This window comes from Dreissena polymorpha, chromosome 2 (genome assembly GCF_020536995.1).
Source record: "Dreissena polymorpha isolate Duluth1 chromosome 2, UMN_Dpol_1.0, whole genome shotgun sequence".
Classification (NCBI taxonomy): Eukaryota; Metazoa; Mollusca; class Bivalvia; order Myida; family Dreissenidae; genus Dreissena; species Dreissena polymorpha.
The window spans coordinates 54,350,841-54,376,199 of NC_068356.1; the positions used below are offsets into that span (position 1 = coordinate 54,350,841).

Here is a 25,359-nt window from a genome sequence, read left to right on the forward strand (position 1 = left end):
TTTCATTATATCATTTTGAGTTCCTTTTAGTGTGATATTAAGTTATTTTCTGTGCACAACATTTCTAGTAAAACACCGATAAAGACCTGTTTACACCAGTGATACGTTTGGTAAATATGCCCGGTATGGTACACCATAAATATTCCCTCAGGCGCTTTTCGTTATCGACAAAGTTTGACATGCAAGCGTTTAAACGTTAATTAGTGATTTTGACTGGTACACAGTTATTGTCAAATAAAGATGCTTTCCATACGGCAAAATAAATAAATAAGTAACCAGTCCAGGATTTATTACAGGTGGGAGTACGTAAAAATTAATGGCGATAAACATCGAAGTTTAATCCAGGAAATACTTGTTTTACCAACGTGCAGGTGATAAATTCTGAATGGAATAATACCTCAGTTGAATGGCGAAATAACGTACACAACATGACAGCGACGGAATTATATACGAAGGTGAGAACACTGCAGAACAATTAGCGCGTGTCAAATCTTTTATTGAAGTCATAATTGTCACGATCAGACGATTATGGCAATAAAAGTTGGGTGACAGCCCTTGGTAAGGTGTATGCTATTGTTGTATCGAATGGCAGCAATTGATTTCAAAAGTTTGGTTCTGTAACAAATACTGCAAAAGACTGTGTGTTTAATATATAAATATTAGAAAAAAATGAAGAAATTGCACACAAATTTAACAAAGTTCTAAGCATACATGTATCATATGATAATGTATCATGCATGCAGCAAAAATGCATGTTAAAAATGAATGTATGATTGTCCGTCAAGAAAGATTGTGTCTCTATTTATGATGTGTACATTTTTTTTGCATTTATCTCGCATATTAATATCATAAAGCAAGAACATTGTGCAGCCAGTCCAGGACTCTGACCCAGGACCTAATGCTATCTGGCTATAACAAATGAGCTCACCAAGCAAGTGAAAACATACTTAACCTCTCGCCTTTAGTGATCAAGTTCATGCCATGACATGCTTACACTCTCAGTTTAATAGGAATAGTTTTTCATTTATTAACCCCTGACCTCACAAGGGATGCCCAGTTGAAGTCATAGTCATACAGGCCACACATGTCACAATTTTGGAAAATCCATCTTATGGAATTTCAAACAATTAAATTGTATTCACGAAAGATATATTCATTCAATTATTAACGGCCTATATGATGTGTTTATTTTAAAGTTTTAATGTGTTAGCAAATAACAGTGAGTTTTTCAAAAATACACTGAAGATCCAATATAACACACTCCGGTATAACGCTGAATCTGATAAATTGCTGATGGGTCTTGGCTCTTGTTTTTTTCTACAACCTTCTATTTCGGTCTAGAGCATTTTCTTGAAATTCAAAATGTGGCTGCGTCCGATTTGCATAATGGATCAATTATAATTGATTAGAGACTAACTATTACTGGGAATTTGACAGGTAAAGTGTGATTATATATTGTTTGGTGCAATCCAGGTGTGAAAATAGCATGTGTTTCATGTTTTTATGATGTTACTAAGTGCTATCGATCTTCGGAATCATCCAAGTTTTGACAAGTTTTACTTTATTGTTATTTGTTGATAATATTTATTTAAATATTGTCTGCATAAATGCAATTGACAATGTAACAGTCAAACAGAAATAAAATAAATCAAGACGATTAGTTTTATCCAAACGCAGGGTAATTGTTTACAGAAATTCATTTTCATTTTTTTGCGATTTTCAGGAAGTACCCGGCAAGCAGGTTTTTTGCATGACTTAGTATGACCCAATAAACATTGCTTTGTATCTAATGGCATTCAATGAAAATTTCAACTCACTAAGTCTTGTCAATTGGTTGTTGCAATTTAATCTGAACAGTGCCCCATCAAACTGCTGTTCCATAATGTACTGTACACTTTGCACTTCTGAAAAATGGTGTATGTTTGTGTTATTGAAATTATTAAACACATTTATCGTCAAACATGATCAGATTTTTAACCAGGTTTTCCGAAGGAAAAAACTGGTTATTAGATTGGCGAATGCGGGCGGGCTGGCTGGCTGGCGGGCTGGCTGGCTGGCTGGCGGGCTGGCGGAATAAGCTTGTCCGGGCCATAACTATGTCGTTCATTGTCAGATTTTAAAATCATTTGGCACATTTGTTCACCATCATTGGACGGTGTGTCGCGCGAAATAATTACGTTGATATCTCCAAGGTCAAGGTCACACTTTGAGTTCAAAGGTCAAAAATGGCCATAAATGAGCTTGTCCGAGCCATAACTATGTCGTTCATCGTCAGATTTTAAAATCATTTGGCACATTTGTTCACCATCATTGGACGGTGTGTTGCGTGAAATAATTACGTCGATATCTCCAAGGTCAAGGTCACACTTTGAGTTCAAAGGTCAAAAATGGCCATAAATGAGCTTGTCCGAGCCATAACTATGTCGTTCATCGTCAGATTTTAAAATCATTTGGCACATTTGTTCACCATCATTGGACGGTGTGTCGCGCGAAATAATTACGTCGATATCTCCAAGGTCAAGGTCACACTTTGAGTTCAAAGGTCAAAAATGGCCATAAATGAGCTTGTCCTGGCCATAACTATGTCATTCATTGTGAGATTTTAAAATCATTTGGCACATTTGTTCACCATCATGGGACGGTGTGTCCCACGAAAGAATCACGTCAATATCTCCAATGTCAAGGTCGCCACGACTAAAAATAGATTTAAAAAAAAAAAAAACTTACAAAGGGGGTTAATTTTTTTTGGTCATTTCAAAAGTTCAGTTTGAGTTTTCTCCCTTTATCAGATTTTTTTTTCACAATGAAAACCTGGTTTTGTGACAATTTTGTCCATTGTTTTAATTGATGTGGTTATTATATAGGATTATCAGATATATATGTACATTAGAAAAGCGGTATGTATACAGTTCTTGATATGGTAGGGTTTATATGCATGTATTGGCGAATGACAAGTCAACCTTGGAATAATTTATGAATGAATGAGCTAAAAACATACACTGTGAAACTGTTTATAGATGTCTTGTGGCTAATAGACCCCGTGTTATATTGATATTACGGTGTATAGACCTTTCTGCAGTTAGTATATTGTCTCAAACATGAGGGCCTTTTGCTCTCAGACTCTCCTGGCTGAACTAACAGACTGCAAGTTCTCCTCTTAATTGATCAAATTCAAGCCATGTCAGAGATAAATGTTATGCAACAAAACTGTTTGTCATCCATTCAATGTTATACTTGGCATACATGGTAATAAAGTCATAAAGTCATTTAATTTTAGGGCAGTATTTACTTATGATATGCCTTCATTACCTCACTTTGATTAATCTAGAGTGTATCCTTGTCTGAAAAATACCAGAACAGAACATTCATTTCTTTAGAACAGTCAAGCTGTTTAAGTTTTATTCCCATTATGGGAATCAAATAATGTTTCCATTCATCTCTTTTCGAATTGCAAAGTAGTCTATTTAATGTAGTATGAAATTTTGTGTGTAATTTATACTGCTAGATTTTTTACTGAGTATTTACGGTGTCCAATTTGTCAGTTGGCATGATAACTTGACCACTTTTGCTACTTATTCTTCTAATTAACAAAGGTTGAGAGCACATCCCTGTGTTTGTTTACAGATAACATAAGGTGCAAATGATTTGCCTCTCTCAGACAGTACATGTGTAGATGGGTTAATAAACTCCTTGAGATATGGGGGTGAATGTTAAATTTTAATAATGCATATAATTAGTTTCAAACAGATATCAAGATTGTCATTTTGTTAATGGTTTGGCAGAGCATCTGATATTTTTCTTGTACCAAATGTTATTTATGTTTAAGTTCAAGACTTTATTCTTGAAAAAAAGAGGAAACTTAGAGGGATCCACCAAGTAAAAGAATATTATTTCTGAAAATTCTTCAATGGCAACATGTTTATTAATGCAAAATGTACAGTTTTTCTTTAATCTGGATTGAAATACATTTGGCCACTGGAAAACGTTTGTAAACATAATTGAAACAAAATAATCATTAGTAATTTTGCCTAATTTTTACATTATGTGGAAACATAATACATGTATTATACTGAACTTAGAATATTTAATGGAAAAATCACTTGGAGCTGACTGTTTTAGCGATGTTAAAATATATAACTTATATGAACCCAAGAAAACAAATTTAACTTGAACTAGAAATGGTGCAGCAGAGGCCGACGCGTATCCCCACACCGCATGTTTTACCCAGGGGGCGCCCAGGGCTGGTAATGGGGCCATGCATAGTTGAGATTGACCTAATTGTGATAAGAGAGGTTCAGTATCAATTTGAAGTAAATCGGTGTAGAAATGAAGAAGTTGATGTTGAATAACATAAAAAAATGAGTGAAAATCTCTGACGCTGCCCCACCCCAACCGCCATAACTTTTGACACAGGGTCAGATCAAAATCCAAATACTGTGAAACCATTATTAACCGTCAGGCATTAATTTTCGTGTATTACGTCAGTCGACGGTTTGACGAATTCAAGATCCTAACGAACAATTATGTCCCATATTTGAACAAATTAAGACTGAATTACCAAAGGCACTAAAATCCAACATAATCCACGCATACATACTCCGTCTGTTATAAGGGTATAGATTACATAGTGTACTTAACTGACACGTGACATTGCACTAAAACGCGAGTGCAGTACAGCTGTAACGACTGCGTTGACTTCGTTTAGGTAGAATAGTTATGATTAGCGCTAATTGTTAACAACTTTATTACCCATTGTGTATATTGTGTTTTTCAGTGTTGCAGATACTGTGAAACCATTTATTTTCGTTGGCACAAAATTTCGCCCTTTTCATAAAAATGACTATTTCGTCCTCTCTTAGATTCGCCCATTTCTGGTTTTGAAAAAAAAACAACGTCCGTTTTGTTTGTAATACATGTAATACGCGGTTGCGAAAAAAATCGTGCTGGGCAAAGAGAGGTGACACTTGGTAGTCACTTGCAAGAGGTGGGCCTTGTTTGGCATATGCCAATTAGCAAGTCTGTTATTTTAGGTGATAGTAACTGTCCCTTATTATTTTATGTCATTGGCACGTTCTTTGTTATGATTAGCGGATAAGTGGGACTGAATAATCGTTAACGAGTGTTTTAAACAACGAAGCCAATTGCCAATTAGTCTTTTTCCATTACTATCACGGTCAAACTGATAACAATCTTACCTTTATCGGCGCCAATTAGAGAAGGTGCGAAACTTGTTCTATTATACGAAAGAGGATCTAGTTTTTATGTGTTTTTTTTTTCTGAATGGAACGCTGCATTTATTGATAAACAACAATATTAAATCTATGAAAAAAAATGTTTTTGTTATAAAAAAAAGCAAAGGTACGGGTTTTTGTGTATATGTACAAAAATAGTAGATGCAGTTAAAACCAAACAACCAAACACAAATCAAAATGTTCTTTATTAATTAGTAACAAAGCGCAGAATATATTTCAGTCAGGTGTTGATCACACATCGTCATATTTTAATTGCGTTTAATAGTATTGTCTTTAATCCGGATTCGCCGCGTGTAGGCTGTATAATCTGCAACACCACTGAAAAACACAATACACACAATGGGTAATAAAGTTGTTAACAATTAGCGCTAATCAACATTTATATAACTCAACGAAGTCGTAGCATTCGATACAGCCTTATTGCATTTGCGTTTTACAGGAAATGTCAGTTGTCAGTACACTGTATAATGAACACCCCTTTGTGTCAAAACCGGATTTAACTTGAGTGTGAATAGTCGACTGTTTCATGTTCTTTGTATCAATGTGTATCTGTATTATAAGTATACCAGTCAACAAACAAGGTGCGCGCTTTCGCATATGGGTATTCGGACGTTCAAAAAATTGACCTACGGTTTAGCGTTCACGCCGTCGAACGCATTAAGCAATATAACTCGTTTTTTTTCCACTATTTCTTTATTTGCAGAAAATACTAGTGGCTTATAACTTACCTTGCAATCTTTTTTTCTCGCATTTTGCGAGTATGCGAGTGTTAATTTCGAGCCCTGTGTATATGCGTGGATTACGCTGGATTTAAATGCCTCATGCCTACGGTAATTCAGTCTTATTTGTTTTAAATATGGGACATGATTGTTCGTTAGGATCTTGAATTTGTCCTTCGGTCGAAGGACGAAAAAGGCGAAAATTAAAGTCGGACGAATAATAATGGTTTCACAGTAATACAGCTTCCACGCAGAGGATTCGGATCAAAGACAATTAACGAAATTAAAAGATAATGATGTGTGATCAACACCTGACTTATATACATTTTCCGAATTGATTACAAATTAATACAAACATATTGATTTGTGTTTGGTTGTTTGCTACTAAAAAGGTGTAAACATAACTTGTGCTTCGTTTATGGGCGATCAATGTTTTAATCATCGACAGCTTTGACAAGTTGAACAATACATGTTTCAAATCATTGTTTCTTGTAGCAATTGAAAACGTTACAGGTAAAGAGAAATTTGCAATCATGACGATTAGTTCCATCTAAACGTAGGGTAATTGTTTACAGAAATTCACTTTTATTTTTGCTGAAATCCCCGAAAAGCACGTTTTTCGAATGACTGATCATGACGCAATAAAACATTGCTTTGTATCCTATTGCATTCAATCTTATGTAAACGCATTCGTTCATTGGTTGTTTCAATTAAATCTGAACTGTGCCCTATGAAACAACTGTCCCATAATGCACTGTTAATTTTACACTTCAGAAAATTATTGTACTTAAAGTGATCAAATTTACAATGTCAAACTCTTGAAACTTTATTGAAAACTGACCAAATACTTTGCTAACACTAAATTTAACCAATAATCTTCGCACCTTCTCTAATTTGCGCCAATAAAGGTAACATTGTCATTATCTGGGTAGTTTGGTAATAAATAAATAAATAAGACCAATTGGCAATTGGCTTCACTGTTTAAAAACACTTGTTAATGGTTAATTAGTCCCACTAATCCGCTAATCATAATAATGATACACTAATGGGGGCCAATTACTGATCAGCTGATAACAAAAGACTAGTATATTGACATGTGACAAACAGGCCCATCTCCTGCAAGCGACTCAAGTGTACTCCCTCTTTCCCCACTACGATTTTTCACAACCGCGATATATTTCGGACAAACAAATCGGAAATTGACTGAAGCTTTTTTTTCAAAGTCAGGAATTGGCAAATTTAAGTGCTGACAAAAGTCATTTTTATAAAGATGACAAAATTTCGTGCTGACGAAAATAAATGGTTTCACAGTAGTGCAGGGTCGAACATATGTTCATAGCTACCATGTGTGTAAGTTTCAAGGTTCTAGTGCTAATAGTGTAGGAGGAGATAGTGGCCAGGACGGACACACGGACGGACGGACAGACAGCGGAGAAAACCACAATATCCCCACGCTTTTCAAAAAGCGTGGGGATAATAAGAATAGTTATGTATGCTTTATGGCATACTTTCACTTATGTGGAAAGGGGCCAGAGCCCTTTTGGGGTTCCAGCGTAGGAAAGGATTTATATTGGATAACCATACAAGTAGGAATTTAAGAATATTTGTAATAATGCTTAAAATAATTAATGTCTAGTTACTGTAAATATATATCATAGTGAAAATATATAGTGGGCTATTCTTAAAAAGCATATTTATAAGAAATCAATTAGTTCAAATAGAAGCTTGGGGTGTGGTTGGAATATATAATCAGGGGTTTTTTTTACTAAGAAAGTGACGCCGATATTCGGCGTCTTCCCCTACCAGAATTTTTCCCCTAAAAATACCATTTCCCCTCCAAAGTATAATTTTTCACCAAAATATAATATTTTACCCTCAAAGAAATGTTTTTTTTCTTTTGGGAAGTCGACACTTATCCAATTTGTACCATGTAAAACGATCTCGCTCTCTCTCTCTCCCGACGAACACTCAAATCTGGGAATCCCAGTGATTCTATATATAGCTCTTAAATTACGTCATTTAAACCGGGCAACTAATCGTATTAATCATATGACTATTTTACTGGATTCTGGTCTTGCACGAGAAGGGTGTTTCGTCAATTAATTACCGGAAACCAGTCGAATTTTCATCCGGGTTATGTGAAAGCCAAGATAGAAACGTTAAAACAGAATAAAGTCTCACAATTGGCGTTCATACACGAACAAAATAAAACGTTCGGACTCGGAAAATATTAATTGCGTTGACGCATTTTTTAAGAATGAATCATCAAAAACCGTTGAAACCCAGCAGGATTCGGAGGTACATGTAATCAACATCGATTAATACTGTCGGATTATTGTGAAAGTGAAAGTAGACAATCGGCAGCTGCCGCACCTTTCCCTTCCAATACTGTAGCAGATCTAGATCGTCAACCCATTCATCATGAAATTGACATCGTTCCCCGGCCCCAGTTGAAAACATTTCCCTTTATTAGATCTACACCTGCAACTTTATTTAGGACTTTGACTTTAATATCATACATGTTCATGTGTTTAAGAACAAAAAGGTCAGAGACATGCCTCTTTTGAAAAAAAAACTGAAGTCTGTAGGTGAGTTTTAGACATTGAAATGAACAGTTTTTATTTTTTCCCCAAATATGTCTCTTTCGCGCTCCATTTTCCCCTTTTACCCAGCGTCCAGCGTCTTCCCCTTTTTCTAAAAAAAAGCCCTGATAATTTAAGCTGACAGGAATATGGCTGAATTTTTTAGTCAAGAATCTGTCCAAAACATCATTTGTGCTTTTGCTTTATTTTTTGTGTGCCCACCCTAACTATCTAATAAGTGTTTTCTCAAGCTCTGAATAGAAGCCCAGAAATATAAAGTCCCATCTAAAGGCAGTTCACATGGTTGATGATCATCAATATTCTGCAATTTTGTTGGAAGCCTTCTCCAGATAACTGCAAGCTGATTGATTTTCATTCCTAGCATGTGTACTCAGTGGAATAAGAACAGGAGATTTGCCAATGTCTTAGGCTGTATAATCTAAAAGACTTTTACATTTCAGTACATTGGGCCTGGCTTAGAAAAAAAGAGGCTTCATGCCAGTGGGTGAAGTGTCGTCTTGGTTTAGCCTGTGCAATGTGCAGAGGCTGATCATGTATGATAATTTCTGCTTCTATGATATTTTTTCAGTTTAGGCGCAAAATATTGTCACTGATTAGCCTGTGCGGACTGCACTGGCTTATCTGGGACGACACCTAACTCACACGCATAAAGCCCCGTTTTCCCAGAACACAGCTGAAAAGAAGTTTATATGACAAACTTTTATACATGTGTACATGTATTTTGTAGACAGATGACCACTATTGTGCTGCATACGCTTTGCGGTTTTATTGTGCAGCGTAGTTTGTATGCATTATAATTGAGAAGTTGTGTCCCTTAGTAGTAATCTTGTCATTATAAACACAGTTTTTCCTGGGTTGTTAAAGTCAACGAAATTTCGTTCAAACTGCTTCTCCCTCACGATGTAAGTGCATTTTACAATCATTTTACAATATGTGTATTGTTGTGGCTTTGATTTTGTTCATTTTCATAGGCCAGTCCCATTTGTTTGTTTTCTAAAAACTACAGAAGCCCATATGGGTCACTTAAAAATGTTATGCGAATTACATGTGTCTAATTTTCATGATGATAATGATGTTATGGCGTAACGTTTTGTACATCTTACTATACAGATCATAATGAACTGGTCTTATTTCTAAATTAATGAATTGGCGTTAATCTTCTAGATGTATAATAACTATAATAATCATTCAATTAAAATGTTCTTTTGAGTAACATTGAAAATATAAAATTTCAAGAACTTTATTTCCTAGTTTCTGTACAAGCATGGGTTCATGGGTTTATTACATGTTATTTGTTTATTTTATTATTTTGCCACATTTAACAGTGTTCCTTATGTATCAGTCTGTTATCCTACTAATAACCGTAAGTTGTCGTTTATAGGGCATCCCTATGCATTGTGTGCACATCATTAAAAAATGAACAAAAAATGATCTCAAGCCAAAAAAGCTAGCAAAGCAAACCGAAAATGGCTGCCATTTTACTATTTCGCAATCAAATAATCCAGGTCATTGGAAAGCTTAATTTTGCATTCGAAAGAGGAAGCGTCATTGTGATAAAGAGTATGGGTTGCATAGCACTATATTTTTCTGACAATTTTGTAATTTCTAGCAACAGATTTACCATCCACATGCATTTTGTGTAAAGCATGTGAAAATAAGAATTCAAGTACATCATGTCATTCTTTCTCAAGGAAAGCAAGGGCTTTAAATTTGAATAATGAATAAAAACTTTGTAGCGCATGGGAGACAGGGCTAAAGTGCTGAGATATGTCATTATTGAAGTAAAGCTGTTCATCTATTATGTTGGACAAGTGGGGTAAATGTTTGTTTCACTACACAGGTGTGAATGTGATGTACAATGAATGTGCAAACAATTTGGACCAAACTGGAAAACACTAAGAAATCCATGTACCGTTACCCACGAAAAATGCCTCATTGACACACACCTTTACCAGCCCCAAAAAAGCTGCAAATGCAGAGGTGCACTAACACAAAAAAAGACATTTTTGAATATTTGATTCAAACATTTTAACTTTTGTAAAAAAAAATGTTGCTGAAAAACACATGAATCCCACATTAAATGTCAAACATGTGACTCCCGACATTGATTATCAAGCATGTGAACCCCACATTTAATGTCCAACATGAGAACCCAGGGGTTTTTATCTGATTTTAGGGAAAGGGCCTGGCCTTTTTTGAGGGGAAAAAAATCGCTCAAAACGTCAGATTTTGGGGGAAATAAGGAAAGTCTTATGTATTTAAAGTTAAAAAAAAAAATTTACCTGGGGGAAAATTTACCTGCTGAGGGGAAAAAAATCTGAAGGGAAAGGGCCGTTTTTCGGTGGGTCACAAAGAAGGAAAAAAAACCTGGAACCCCAATTTGAATGTCCAACAATTATTGTGAACTCTACAATGAATGTCCATCATGTCAACCCCACTTTGAATGTACAACATAAGAACCTCACATTGAATGTCCATCATGTGAACCCCACAATGAATGTCCATCATGTGAACCCCACATTGAATGTCCAACATGTCAACCCACAATGAATGTCCAACATGTGAACTCCACATTGAATGTCCATCATGTGAACCCCACAATGAATGTCCAACATGCAAACCCCACATTGAATGTCCAACATGTCAACCCCACAATGAATGTCCAACATGTCAACCCCACAATGGATGTCCATCATGTGAACCCCACAATGAATGTCCAACATGTGAACCCCACTATGAATGTCCATCATGTGAACCCCACATTGAATGTCCAACATGTCAACCCCACAATGAATGTCCATCATGTGAACCCCACACTGAATGTCCATCATGTGAACCCCACAATGAATGTCCAGTGCTCTATCAACTGGGCCTATCAGGCTTGACCTTGAAACTGTGACAGCATACAGACACTCATTATACAGGTTTGTAAAGGATGATGAAGTATTAGATTCTTTAGAAGATGTTGACATCAATATTTGACAGATTATTTCATGGCAAGCTATGATTTAACACAAATAACTTCAGGTAACATGTCAGGCTGTGTCTGGTCATAAAAATTCGGCCTAACAAGGCATCGCCTTTTGTTCTCTATCCGTTGAATACTTGTGATGATATTAAAGGATTGAAATCAATCAAGGGGAATGTGGGGCAATGCAATGGTAAAAAATATTTGAAAAAGTTGTATATGTTTTTCCCATTTATCTGTAAGCATATAGTTACTATAAAATGTGAAAAACAAATTTATGTAATGAAAGTCAACAGTTAAGAGTTTTACCATGATTTCCTCCACCATTTTGGGGCCAAACTAAGATGGCATTTAAGAACAAATGGATTTTTTTTCAGCCGTATGAATTACATGCACACATGTAAGTTATTATGTTACCATGCAATAGCTATTATGTAATAAAATATTTCTCATGTCCCCTTTATGCCACCGTATCCTTTGAAGACACTGGTTGACAGTATACCAATGTTGTACACGACAATTGACAATAACTGATGTAGTCCTTTGCTATCTGGGTGATTGCATGGCTTCTGTCAGGTTAATAAATGAGCCCTGCTGTTGGAAAATTGGGGTCAATGCATGTGTCGCCCAGATAAGCCTATGCAGTCCACAAAGGCTAATCAGGGACGAAAATTTCCGTGTAAACAGGATTTTTTCTAAGAAGATATTTCTTTTTTAATCTGAAAAATGCTGAAATGTTTATCCCTGATTAGCCTATGAAGACTGCGCAGGCTTGTCTGGAACAACACTTTACGCTTCACATGCATTTAACACCATTGTCCTAGAGAGGAGCCCATGTAGAGGGACCAAGCTGCTTTGAAACTTTTAACTGACAATAAAATATGTTATCAGTTGTTAGTTTCAATGCAGTGGTGCCATCTGGTGATATTGTTCACTGGACAGCGCAGTATGAACATATCTGCACCATACAACACATACAGGTTACATGTTTCTTGCACTGAACATCCTTTTACTTAAAAAAAACAAACTATGTAAAACCTAGTTAGGTATTTGTTGCTTTTGAAACCACAGAACATTTGTGACATTAAAACAATAGTTTGTACAAAAGTGAATATACTGTAAATACTAAATAAATCAGTTTTCGAATGTGATTTTTAGTGATAAAACCATATATGGATTTGTTTTCGTTGTTTAATTCAAATATTGCACATTATATTTTTACATATTTTTTGTTTCCGTTAAAGTCTAAGGCTTTGGAAATTGGAAGTAAGATATAAATAACAAAAAAATTAAGAAATAAATAATGCAAATAATGAAATTAATAAAAAACATTTGAATATCATGGCTTAATTATAACTTACCTTATCAAATGTAATATGATGGTACTGGTATATATTTTTTATAATCAGTATGTCAAAAATAAATCCAGATCATTTTTAACGATATTTCAACAAATTAATTTTATAAGATTTTTTTTTAAAGTGTCTACATTTATAGCTTGAGTTTTGAAGTGGTTATGGAATAACAGGCCTTCATAAATACATAACTGTATTATACATAAGCAAGGCACTTGTTTGGCAAATTATCCTGTAATTATGGAAAAAATCGTTAGAAGTACTAGAAATACACATAATATAAAATGTCAATTCCAGTTCTGAATCATGACTCGGTCTCTGAATACAGTATATAATGTTCTAACATTTCATATATTGAGATCTACATATAACAAACTTTGGAAGTGTGAAAAGACAATGAACATTGAGACGGATAATTTAATTTTCTTTCTATTTTTTTGCTGCTAAACAGAACAACTGTTGTTTATTTGTGGTCAGTGTTTATATTTGATTATAACAGACATTTTGTGGAAACACTGAAGTATAAACAATTATGAACGTGTTGGCCGACATTTATCAGCGTTTCTTTGTACAGACTGGATTTAATGACGAGGACACCAAACAATGTTACAGAAAGGTAGCCGTGAAAAACATAACTATTTGTATTATAACACTTCTGTGATATGAAGTGGGACATATGCTTAATTTATCATTTTATTTCTCTATGATCTTTTTCATCAATGAAAATTTACACACTGATAATATACAATCATATTAAACACACTCCAATTTATAGTGTGGAACCTTTTAAGTATTTATATACTTTATTTCTGAACTTTGCGACCAAAACGTATTACAGTATGAAATAAACACATTTTGCTTCTAAAATCTTGAACAATCTTAGAGAATCTTTGAATTGACATTATTCTGACATACACATGATTTTAACTCTGAAGTGAAATTCAAACATTTTTAAAATCAACATATAAAAACTTACACAAAGCATATATTTGGTCATAAGTCAGAATTGGGTAGAGAAAGGGGGGGGGGGTAAACAAAATTATATTTTTTATTATCACTCAATCATCAAAGTAAGAAAGGAACTTGTGAAACAAAAATCTGCGAAAGAAAGCCAATCGTGTTTAATAGTGCAATGTTAACACTGTAACCATAGTAAGCCTGCTACCATGTTTTTCCTGTAACCAATTGTTAACCATGTTAGCCCTGTGACTATGTTAGCCCATGTAAACATGTTAACCCTGCATCCGTTGTATACATGTATTCTGTATGTTTCCAGGGTGCCCGTATCTGGCTGCCGGACCCAGAGCTGGTCTGGCGGGGTGCTGAGCTGCTTCAAGACTACAAGGGCGAGCCATGTACGCTGCGTGTACAGTATGAGGAGGCGGAGGTACGATACCATGGCTTAGTATCACAAATGAACTGAAGCCAGTAATGTGACTCAACTTGAAGTTGTTTCTTAATTTGTTAGATGTGTTTCAAGCCATCATGTTCAATTTGTGGTTGACAGGAGTTTTCTTGAGTTTTGAGTCTGACTCTACCCTGAGATAGAAGGAGATTTATGATGGGCATATTGTACAGCTGAGATGTGAGATTGTTTATGGGCTGACCATCACTTTCAATACTCAGCTGAGTGGAAACTCATGTCTCATCTTCTGAGTGAGCTTAAAAATTGAGGATGTTCGTGATATTGGTCCTTTGATTACCAGGATTGTCATGGTGAAAAGAAATTAATTTTGATGGCTACAAGGAATGTCATGGAAAAGGAAACTATCTATGATAGTTATCATGTTTGTCACTGTGACACTGGGTTATATATATGATGGTTACCATGGTTGTCGTGGTTACAAGAAATTATTTAATATGGTAATGATAGCTGTCATGGTTACAAGAGATTATTTAGTATTTTTACCAGTGTTGTCATGGTTACAAGAGATTATTCACTATGTTTACCACGCCATGGTTACAATAGATTAAGTACTATGGTAATCAGTCTTGTCTTGTTGACAAGAGTTTGTTTACTATATTTACCAGGTTTGTCACAGTGACATTAGATTATTTACTATGGTTATCCGAGTTATCATGTGACAAGCCAGTATTTACTATGATAACCAGGGTTGTCAAGGTGATAAGAGATAATTAACTATGGTAATAAGGGTTGTCATGGTTATAAGAGATTATTTACTATGGTAACCAGAGTTGTCACAGTGACAAGAGGTTATTTACTATGGTTATCAGGGTTGTCATTTGACAAGTGATTATTTACTATGGTAACCAGAGTTGTCACAGTGACAGGAGGATATTTACTATGGTTATCAGAGTTATAATGTGACAAGAAAATATTTACTATGATAACCAGGGCTGTCAAGGTGACAAGAGATTATTTACTATGTAACTAGGGTTGTCATGGTGAAAAGTGATGCTTAACATAGATTACTGCCCGATTAATTGTCAAAATGTGTTAAAATTTATAATAAAAATGACCAAATGCTGTTTGGAGTAAAAATACAGTCTCACATAAAACAGCCTCAGGTGTGTAAGGACTATAAATTCTGAAACAACTGAGATAATGTTCATATTCATGGGTGTGCTTATAATATTCATTTTAGAATTATATGTCTCTTCCAATTTTTTAAGCATCATGATTGAGCAAGCTGTAAGCTATCAAAAAAGTGTATTTTTCATGAAATTCACTCATCAATATGTTTGACATGTTTGCTTTAATAATTAGATTAAAGACATCATAATAATAAGCAATAGTGCAAAATGCAATTCTAGCTTACACACTACTAAAAATACAAATTGAATTTTTAACCAGACGCAGAAGTTAAATTGAATTTATAATTACCATAACTTACGTAAGCACAAAGTATTGTGGTTTGTGAATTCAGGTTATATATAGTTCATGTTCAAAGAACCTTTTACTTGTAATTCTTTTCATGCTCAGGGGGTATGGAAAGTAAGCCCAGTCATATGCCTGTTGTCAGTCATGTGGAATGTTTTTAATTTTACTTATGAAATGTGCAAATTATGTACGCAGGTGTTGTGTGGTTGCCTTGTTGTTTTTATTAGTGGACATTATTCCTACTGATATTCTAGCAGCAATTTTTGTTGATGCATTAGGAAAAGTGAATTTGGAAAAAGATTGTTTACTGCAAGGGACACAGTAAAATGTTGGGGAAACACGAACACCAATTCTATTATTTATACAGTGCACCAGCTAGGATTTGGAAAGGGCAGGGGCAGAGCTCCAGATAAGGGTCGTATTTTCGTAATTACGAATTATTTTCAAGTCCGTTACGTATTTATTTAAAAATCTTGTCGTACCATTAAGAATTACAAAATCAAGTTATGAATATTATTTTTACATCGGTTCGTATTGATTTTTATTGAGTTCTTTTCGCGTATAAAAGATCTTTTCGGTGCTTATATAGAATGTTATCGGGTTTGTTTAACAAAGCGCATTTTTTTCCAATAAAAGCGGCGTGTACAGTCTATCTGTCAAAAAACAATGGCAAAAACACGCTTTTAACATATTGTAAGCAAAGTGAGCCGAAGTTGAATGTTAAGAAAGACATTATAGAAAAGATCTTATACGATGCTGTTTGTTCAGTTGCCGACACAGTCGGAAAAGCTAAAAAAAACTCGACACGACGGGTCCAAACTTAAACAAAAAACAACATTGAACGAGTGGAAGGGAAAATTCCCGTGGCTAATTGTTGAAAAGATTGAAGGGGAGACCCGTTTTAATTGTGAAATATGTAAAAATTCATCGAAGGCATGCAATCTAAGCACAGTTTGGGCATATGAAGGTATTTAAAAGTATAATACTGAATAGACACTGTTGAACTCATATCAATGAAGTTGCTAGTATGTTTATTTTGATTTTTTGCATGAAAATAACCATTATTATTTATTTTTAGGTCATTAGAAAAGTTAAGAATTATTTTTCAAAACTTAGTAGTAATGTTAAAAATAAAATTTCAGATTTAAGAATTCTTTTTTAAAATCTGGTAGTAACGTTAAGAATTTCACAAAACCTTATCTGGAGCTCTTGGCAGGGGGGACTATTTTGTATTTTGTCAAAAGGGTACTTTCAAGCATGGGGTCGTATGAGGAATGCTCCCTGTTGCATATTAATTTTTATATTATTAATAATTGTTAGAATATTTTTTTTCCATAATTATTATTAAACCATGAAAATAAAATGTCTACAATGATGAATAAATTAATAACAATGTAATGAGAAATTAAAAAATTATAATATGTCCCAATTTTAATTCTTTTTATGCCCCAGGATCGAATGATCGGGGGTATATTGTTTTTGGCCTGTCTGTCTGTCTGTCATTCCGTCATTCTGTCCCAAAACTTTAACCTTACATTAAAGTTTTGCAATAACTTTTGAAATATTGAACATAGCAACTTGATATTTGGCATGCATGTGTATCTCATGGAGCTGGACATTTTGAGTGGTGAAAGGTCAAGGTCAAGGACATCCTTCAAGGTCAAAGGTAAAAAAAAAGCAAAAGTGGCGCATAAGGGGGCATTGTGTTTCTGACAAACACATCTCTTGTTATTTTTATTTTTATCAAAAGGGCAGGGCGGGGCCTCAGGAGGGCAGGGCGGGGCCTCAGGAGGGCAGGGCGGGGCTTCGGAAGGACAGGATGGGGTGCCCTTCCATAAATTACATTGTAGGCCTAGCTGGAGCACTGTTATACAATTTCTTATTCTTATTTATTTAAGCCCCAAATAAGCCTTAAAAAATCGTTGATTTGCTAGCTAAATATTGTCCATGTGGTAAATATTGTACATAGTTCTAGGAAATATATTTATTTTATATATATATATATTGTGTATTTTTCAAGTGTCAGCAGTTATTGTGACATCTTATTATTGCAATTTCACAGGCGCCATCACAGATCTCGATGCATTTGCATCGTAAAATAGAAAGGAAGGACACGGTAAAGCCTGGATGGTGTTTGGGATTTCACGTGTGCTGCTAATGGAGTGGCTTGATCTATATCAGTTTGTTCACAGGGTTTCCCATATCACTCAGTGTGGTCCTTAAATGGGTATTTTACTTAAAGCAAATGAGGTTTAAATATATTTTCTTTTTTAAAATCTTAAATAAGTATTAGAGGTGTTTAAAAAAAAATGTTTAGCAAAATGTTAATTACATTTTAATTTAGGCATTTTTAAAGAGTTTGAATAGATTTCGTACCCTTTTTGAAGTTATTTGTGCCAGACAAGATGGTCAGATCGACATCGAACATTTCATGGAGGGTTACAAAGTCATTGAGGAAACCATGTGGACAAAAAGTACAATAATACTTTAAGAAAGCTTTCTTTGTTTTGTGACATTCTAAGTTAAACAACTTTTTCTTGCTTGCAGTGAGTTCAAACCACTGAATTTCTTGGCTATTCTGTGTTGTAAATGTTAATAGTTTTTCACAGTATAGCTTTTTTATTTTTGTGTGTTACATATATGCTAAATGTATGCATTCTTACAAAAGATGTATAATACTGTAGATGTATATAGTCTGAGTGTTTGTATATAAATGATAGATAACCAAATTCTAACATTTTCTTTTAAGTATGCTAGATCTTTGGATTCTAACCTGTTAACATTATATATTAGATGTATACAGTCTAACATTGAATGCTGAAACCAAATCATGCATAACATTGCCTTCTTCAGCAGTTTTCCTCTTTTACCCCTCGGTCTACTCAGGAAGTTTTCCTGTTTTACCCCCTTGCTGTCTTCTTCAGCTGTTTTCCTGTTTTACCCCCTTGCTGTCTTCTATAGCTGTTTTCCTGTTTTACCCTGTGCTGTGTTCTTCAGCTGTTTTCCTGTTTTACCCCCTTGCTGTCTTCTTCAACTGTTTTCCTGTTTTACCCCCTTGCTGTCTTCTTCAGCTGTTTTCCTGTTTTACCCCCTTGCTGTCTTCTTCAGCTGTTTTCCTGTTTTACCCCCTTGCTGTCTTCTTCAGCTGTTTTCCTGTTTTACCCTCTTGCTGTCTTCTTCAGCTGTTTTCCTGTTTTACCCCCTTGCTGTCTTCTTTAGCTGTTTTCCTGTTTTACCCCCTTGCTGTGTTCTTCAGCTGTTTTCCTGTTTTACCCCCTTGCTGTCTTCTTCAGCTGTTTTCCTGTTTTACCCCCTTGCTGTCTTCTTCAGCTGTTTTCCTGTTTTACCCTGTGCTGTGTTCTTCAGCTGTTTTCCTGTTTTACCCTGTGCTGTGTTCTTCAGCTGTTTTCCTGTTTTACCCCCTTGCTGTCTTCTTCAGCTGTTTTCCTGTTTATGTCGTACAGCACAGGACTCTTCTTTAGCTTTTTCATGTTTTACCCTGTGCTGTCTTATTCAGCTGTTTTTCTGTTATACCCTGTGCTTTCTTGATCAGCTGTTTTCTTGTTTTACCCCTAAATGCTATCTTTTTTAGAGGTTTTTCTGTTTTACCCCGTGCTGTCTTATTCAGCAGTTTTTCTGTTTTACCCTGTGCTGTCTTCTTCAGCTGTTTTCCTGTTTATGTCGTACAGCACAGGACTCTTCTTCAGCTTTTTCATGTTTTACCCTGTGCTGTCTTATTCAGCTGTTTTTCTGTTATACCCTGTGCTTTCTTGATCAGCTGTTTTCTTGTTTTACCCCTAAATGCTATCTTTTTTAGAGGTTTTTCTGTTTTACCCCGTGCTGTCTTATTCAGCAGTTTTTCTGTTTTACCCTGTGCTGTCTTTTTCAGCTGTTTTCTTGTTTTACCCCTTGCTGTGTTTTTTCAGTTTTTTTTTCTGCCTATTTTGGGAAAAGGAGTCTGACCAAATTGGAAATTTTTTATCGACAAAATTGTCAATTTTGGGAATTTTTGCTTCTATGAAACGGCTCATTTTGGGAAAACATTGTGAATTTATCATGCTTAAATAAGTCAGTGGTTTAACAAACAAACTTGTTTTTATTTGTTATTTCCTCTTTTTTTATATAAACACATGCAATATTGGGCATGTTCAATGTTTATTGAAGTACTGCAATTTTGTCTTTTAGTTTCAGCTACACTCTGAGATAAGAACTGTACAGTTAAAAACTTATAGCAGACATTTTTGACCAAAACAAACACTGGTTAGTCACACAAGTTACAGCATAATTTTGTTCTGCTTTCTGTTTTTGAAAGCATCATACAGCTCCTCCAATGTTTTGTCATTCAGGTCTAGAATTTCAATGCAGGTACAAAGTGTAAGCATCAGATGAGTAAGTTTGGTTTGTGTGGTATGGGGAGCACAGCAGGTTAATAATAATCTAATTATCATAAGTCATGAAACACTTCTTTTTTTCATAATCTAATAATCATAAGTCATAAGACACTTCTTTCCAAAAAAAAAAAAAAAAATTTTTTTTTTTTTTTTAAATTGGGATTTTTTTTAACCAGGTTTTCCGAAGGAAAAAACTGGTTATTAGATTGGCGAATGCGGGCGGGCTGGCTGGCTGGCTGGCTGGCTGGCGGGCTGGCTGGCGGGCTGGCGGGCTGGCGGAATAAGCTTGTCCGGGCCATAACTATGTCGTTCATTGTCAGATTTTAAAATCATTTGGCACATTTGTTCACCATCATTGGACGGTGTGTCGCGCGAAATAATTACGTCGATATCTCCAAGGTCAAGGTCACACTTTGAGTTCAAAGGTCAAAAATGGCCATAAATGAGCTTGTCCGAGCCATAACTATGTCGTTCATCGTCAGATTTTAAAATCATTTGGCACATTTGTTCACCATCATTGGACGGTGTGTCGCGCGAAATAATTACGTCGATATCTCCAAGGTCAAGGTCACACTTTGAGTTCAAAGGTCAAAAATGGCCATAAATGAGCTTGTCCTGGCCATAACTATGTCATTCATTGTGAGATTTTAAAATCATTTGGCACATTTGTTCACCATCATGGGACGGTGTGTCCCACGAAAGAATCACGTCAATATCTCCAATGTCAAGGTCCCCACGACTAAAAATAGATTTAAAAAAAAAAAAAAACTAACAAAGGGGGTTAATTTTTTTTGGTCATTTCAAAAGTTCAGTTTGAGTTTTCTCCCTTTATCAGATTTTTTTTTCACAATGAAAACCTGGTTTTGTGACAATTTTGTCCCTTGTTGTATAATTATGGTTTGGGATCGGGTCCGTTTGCTTTGGGAATGCCTCCGTTTTCCAGAGGCGCAGACAGTGCAAAAAACCCCTGTTTTTAGAAGTTTTGCTGTTATACCCCGTGCTGTCTTCTTTAGCAGTTTTCCTGTTTTACCCCATGCTGTATCCTATACTGTAGCTGTTTTACCCCATGCTGTATCCTATACTGTAGCTGTTTTACCCCATGCTGTATCCTATACTGTAGCTGTTTTACCCCTTCGCTTTCCTATTAATGCTTAGTTTTTGCCATGAATTCAAACTGCATTTTATTAGTTTATGTATGAAACGTAATCATGTACAATGCTAGCTTGAATACATTCTATTTTTATTTTGCTTGCCTTAATGTTTATTTCACATTTTCAATCAAAATATATTGCACAGTTTAATGAAAATACTAGGTCTTATTCTATACACATAGTTATGATTTGAAGCATGTAAAACTGTTGAAGCCTAAATATGAAAATGATTTGTATTATTCACATCTGGATTGCAGTATCTTTAACAATGATTTCTCTGTACTATATTGAATTACTTGTATTCTTATATTGCATCCTCTAAGAAATAGGTACAGTACATTGCTTCAGACCTATCATTCAGTCAGATGGTCAGTAATGAATGGTTCCCTATCATTCAGTCAGATGGTCAGTTGAATGGTTCCCAGTTGAATTGTTCCTTTCACCATTTCAACCTTGTTTTGGGGAATCTGGGCTAAATCCCTGTTCTTAAAGTCTTGTCTCAGATAAGCCTATGTAGTCCACACAGGCTTATAAGGGACAACACTTTCCACTTTTATGGGAAGTCTCTTGTTTAAAGAGATTCTTTACTAAACAAAAATCCAGTCTAGGTGGTCACTTTCATTCCTGATAAGCCTTTGTGGGCTGCAATTTAGGAACATGTAATATGCCCAGATTTTACAGAACAAGGCTCATATATTGCTTTAGACCTATTGGTTGGTCAGTTGGTCGGTTGGATGGTCGGATGGTTGGTTGAATAAACCTTTAATCATGCAAATTGTACATCTTGTTGCCGTGGTTACAGGAGTCTGAGATCCAGGTCAAGGACAAGACCAGTCTGCCCCACCTACGTAACCCTGAGATCCTGATTGGAGAGAATGACCTGACATCTCTCAGCTACCTCAATGAACCAGAAGGTTGGTGAAGCTTGTTGCCATTTCATTGGTAATCTCTATATGAGCCGTGCTCTGTGAAAAAGGGGTTTAATGCATGTGCATAAAGTGTCGTCCCAGATTTAGCCTGTGCAGTAGGCATAGGCTAATCAGGGACACCACTGTCCACCTAAACTTGAAATTTGCTAAGTAGAAAATTTCTTGAAACAAAAATATCATACAAGCAGAACGTGACGTCCCTGATCAGCCTGTGCGGACTCAACAGGCTAATCAGGGACGACACTTTACGCACATGAATTAAACCCATTTTTCACAGAGAACGGCACATATATCAAAACAAAACTTTATCCTTTTATAGGAGGTGTTTTTACAGGTATTTTTCCCCCTCAGAAGAAAAAATATCCAGCATTTTTTTTTGTCTATAACGGACTAAATGTTTTTATGTTCCTCTTTTATGAAATAATTACCGCCCAGAAGATGTATTGTTGTTATTTGTGTTTCAGTCCTGTACAACTTGAAAGTCAGGTTTGCCGAACGAAACATCATCTATACATACTGTGGTAAGTATGTTGGATAATGCATGTGAAATTTTTGTGACAAGTTTGAAAGTGAGGTTCCATAGTATAGCCACATTTATTCTTAATTTGATAAGATGATGGTATATAACATGTGAAATGTGTGTGAATAACCAGTGATAGTTATTGAGTCATTCTTAAGTAACATGTTATTGTTGCTTTAACCTTGTGGCTTCGTTTTATTGCAACTTTGTTGTATCTACATTATCATGGTGACATATTTATATTGTTATTGCTTTTCATTTCAAGTTTACTATCCTCTCTAAGGCTAAATGTTATCACATTCAGTATGATAACAAATTGACTACACTAGATAGTCAGACAGTTTCCTTGTGAGTCATAATGAAACATGCACTGTAATAATTATAAGTGTGTCTGGTGTTCATGTAGCCAAATAATTGGATACTGTTAGAATAATTAATTGTATGCAGACATAAAATAGTCCCCATAGTAATTTGAAGCCTTAAACAAACTTTTGTTACTAAAGTTGGAAATTTGTCAAATGTATTGGTGCATTAAAATTAAAGACATATAAGAGATCAGATGCTAGTATATTGAAAGAAACGAAGGAGTAAGGTAAATCATAGTTTACCCTGTCCTGCTCAGAAGATGGATGAAAATGACTATATAAAGCCAGCATAAAGCCTGAACAAGCCTGCGAGTAACTCACAGTCTGTTCAGGTTTTACTCGGTTTGGTGCTCATCAATATCTTACAGGAAACAAAGCCTTTATGACTTGAATCTAGTAAAAAAAGCCTTAAATTTAATTTGATTTTATTAAGGAATACAATTGAGTTGTGTTCTGAGAGAACTGGGCATAATGCATGTGCGTAAAGTGTCGTCCCAGATTAGCCTGTGCAATCCGTACAGGCTAATCAGTGACGACACATTCGGCTTTTATGACATTTTTCGTTTAAATGAAGTCTCTTATCGAAAATCCAATTTAGGCGGAAAGTGGCCTCCCAGATTAGCCTGTGTGGACTGCACAGGCTAATCTGGGACCACACTTTACACACATGCATTATGCCCAGTTTTCTCAGAACGCGACTCAAATAGGTCAGTATATGTATCTGAGGAGTAAAGGCTTAACAAGGGTTTGATGGATGACCTTGGCTGACAGGTGTTTTGTCGTGTGGTTAATGAGCTACATAGTTGACACATAGCACTCAATAAATCTGCAATTATTGTCTTGTTAGCAATTACAGTTTGGACAGATGACCACAGGCCCGTCAGTATGACAGTGGGGAATAAGGTTGACCATTTTGGTCTGAATGTAAATTGTCAGAAATTCATCTGCAGACATGTGTGCCTCGCTCTGGGAAAAGGGTGTTTAAAGCATGTGCTTAAAGTTTCATCCCTGATTAGCCTGTGCAATCCGCACAGGCTAATCAGGGACAACACTTTACATACATGCATTAAACCCTGTTCTCCCAGAGAGAAGCTCCTGTATTTAATGATAGGTTACTGGTATTTTATCACATTTATAAGTAAATTTGATTCATAAATATTGATTCCTAAAATATATAGAACAAACAGGAACACACATTTTCTTCAGAAAATCTTCGTCACAAAAACTTGAAAGTAAAAACGCATAGTAAATAAAGGAAAAGACTAATTTTGTCTTCAGTTGTTGAAATAATATTAATTTTTAATTAAATGTACAAATGTCATAAGTTGTGGTATATTGTACATATATACCAAGGCTAGTGCTCTTATACAGCAAGGTATAAAAACAAATATATGTCTCTGTCTAATTCTAGAGTTGCAACAGGCAGTCCCAAATAATCAAGGTTAATAATTTGGCTACTGTTTCTAAAATTTGGCTAACTCTAACCCTCTAACAAATTACAGGTATTGTGCTGGTAGCCATCAACCCCTATGAGCAGTTGGACATCTACAACAATGACATCATTCAGGCTTACAGTGGACAGGATATGGGGGCCATGGACCCCCACATTTACGCAGTGGCAGAGGAGGCCTACAAACGCATGTCCAGGTAACCATGGAAACTTATTTCAAGGTAACCATGGCCTATAAAATTATGTACGGTAATTATGTTTCAAAGATAAGTGTAAATAACTACTTTTCAAACGTAAAGATGTTAACGTTTATTCAGTTTCAAATGTCAGTGTCATGAACCTCTAAAGGCCCTGTGTAAATTTGGGCAACATTCATTTTAAAACTAGGTCACTATGGCAAATCTTATACAAACTTTGTTGTCACTCAATCATGATTAGACTTGGTCAAAATGTAAATCTTGAACAAATGTAGATCACGAGTCTAGGTCATGTGCATTTAACCCTTTGCATGCTGGGAAATTTGTCGTCTGCTAAAATGTCGTCTGCTGAATTTCTAAAATTAGCATTTTCTTCGATTTTTTTCAAAGAATATTATCAGAATAGCAAACAGTTTGGATCCTGATGAGACGCCACGTTCTGTGGCGTCTCATCTGGATCCAAACTGTTTGCAAAGGCCTTCAAAATTCGGTTCCCGCACTGAAAGGGTTAAAAACTAGGACGCCAAGTCAAATCTGAGAAAACCCTTATTTTTTCTTTACAAGAACAATTTATGACTTAATCTGAAGTAAATTTAGTTAGAAGTTTTGATCTTGAA

General features: G+C 35.4%; 1 protein-coding gene across 9 annotated transcripts in view; it reads left to right on the top strand.

Annotated features, from left to right (window-relative positions):
• Nucleotides 1–277: 277 nt before the first annotated feature.
• LOC127867079 (unconventional myosin-Va-like) overlaps nt 278–25,359 on the top strand; it is a 114,500-nt gene continuing 89,418 nt past the window's right edge. For 7 of the 9 annotated variants that reach the window (XM_052408031.1, XM_052408036.1, XM_052408033.1 and 4 more), the window contains exons 1-6: nt 278–455; nt 14,174–14,284; nt 17,802–17,855; nt 22,084–22,195; nt 22,675–22,731; nt 24,598–24,742. In XM_052408031.1, coding sequence (XP_052263991.1) covers nt 429–455; nt 14,174–14,284; nt 17,802–17,855; nt 22,084–22,195; nt 22,675–22,731; nt 24,598–24,742 — 506 coding nt within the window. In that variant the 5' untranslated portion in view covers nt 278–428. The remainder of the gene's footprint in view (nt 456–14,173; nt 14,285–17,801; nt 17,856–22,083; nt 22,196–22,674; nt 22,732–24,597; nt 24,743–25,359) is intronic. The other 2 variants (XM_052408034.1, XM_052408037.1) reach the window with 1 other exon arrangement.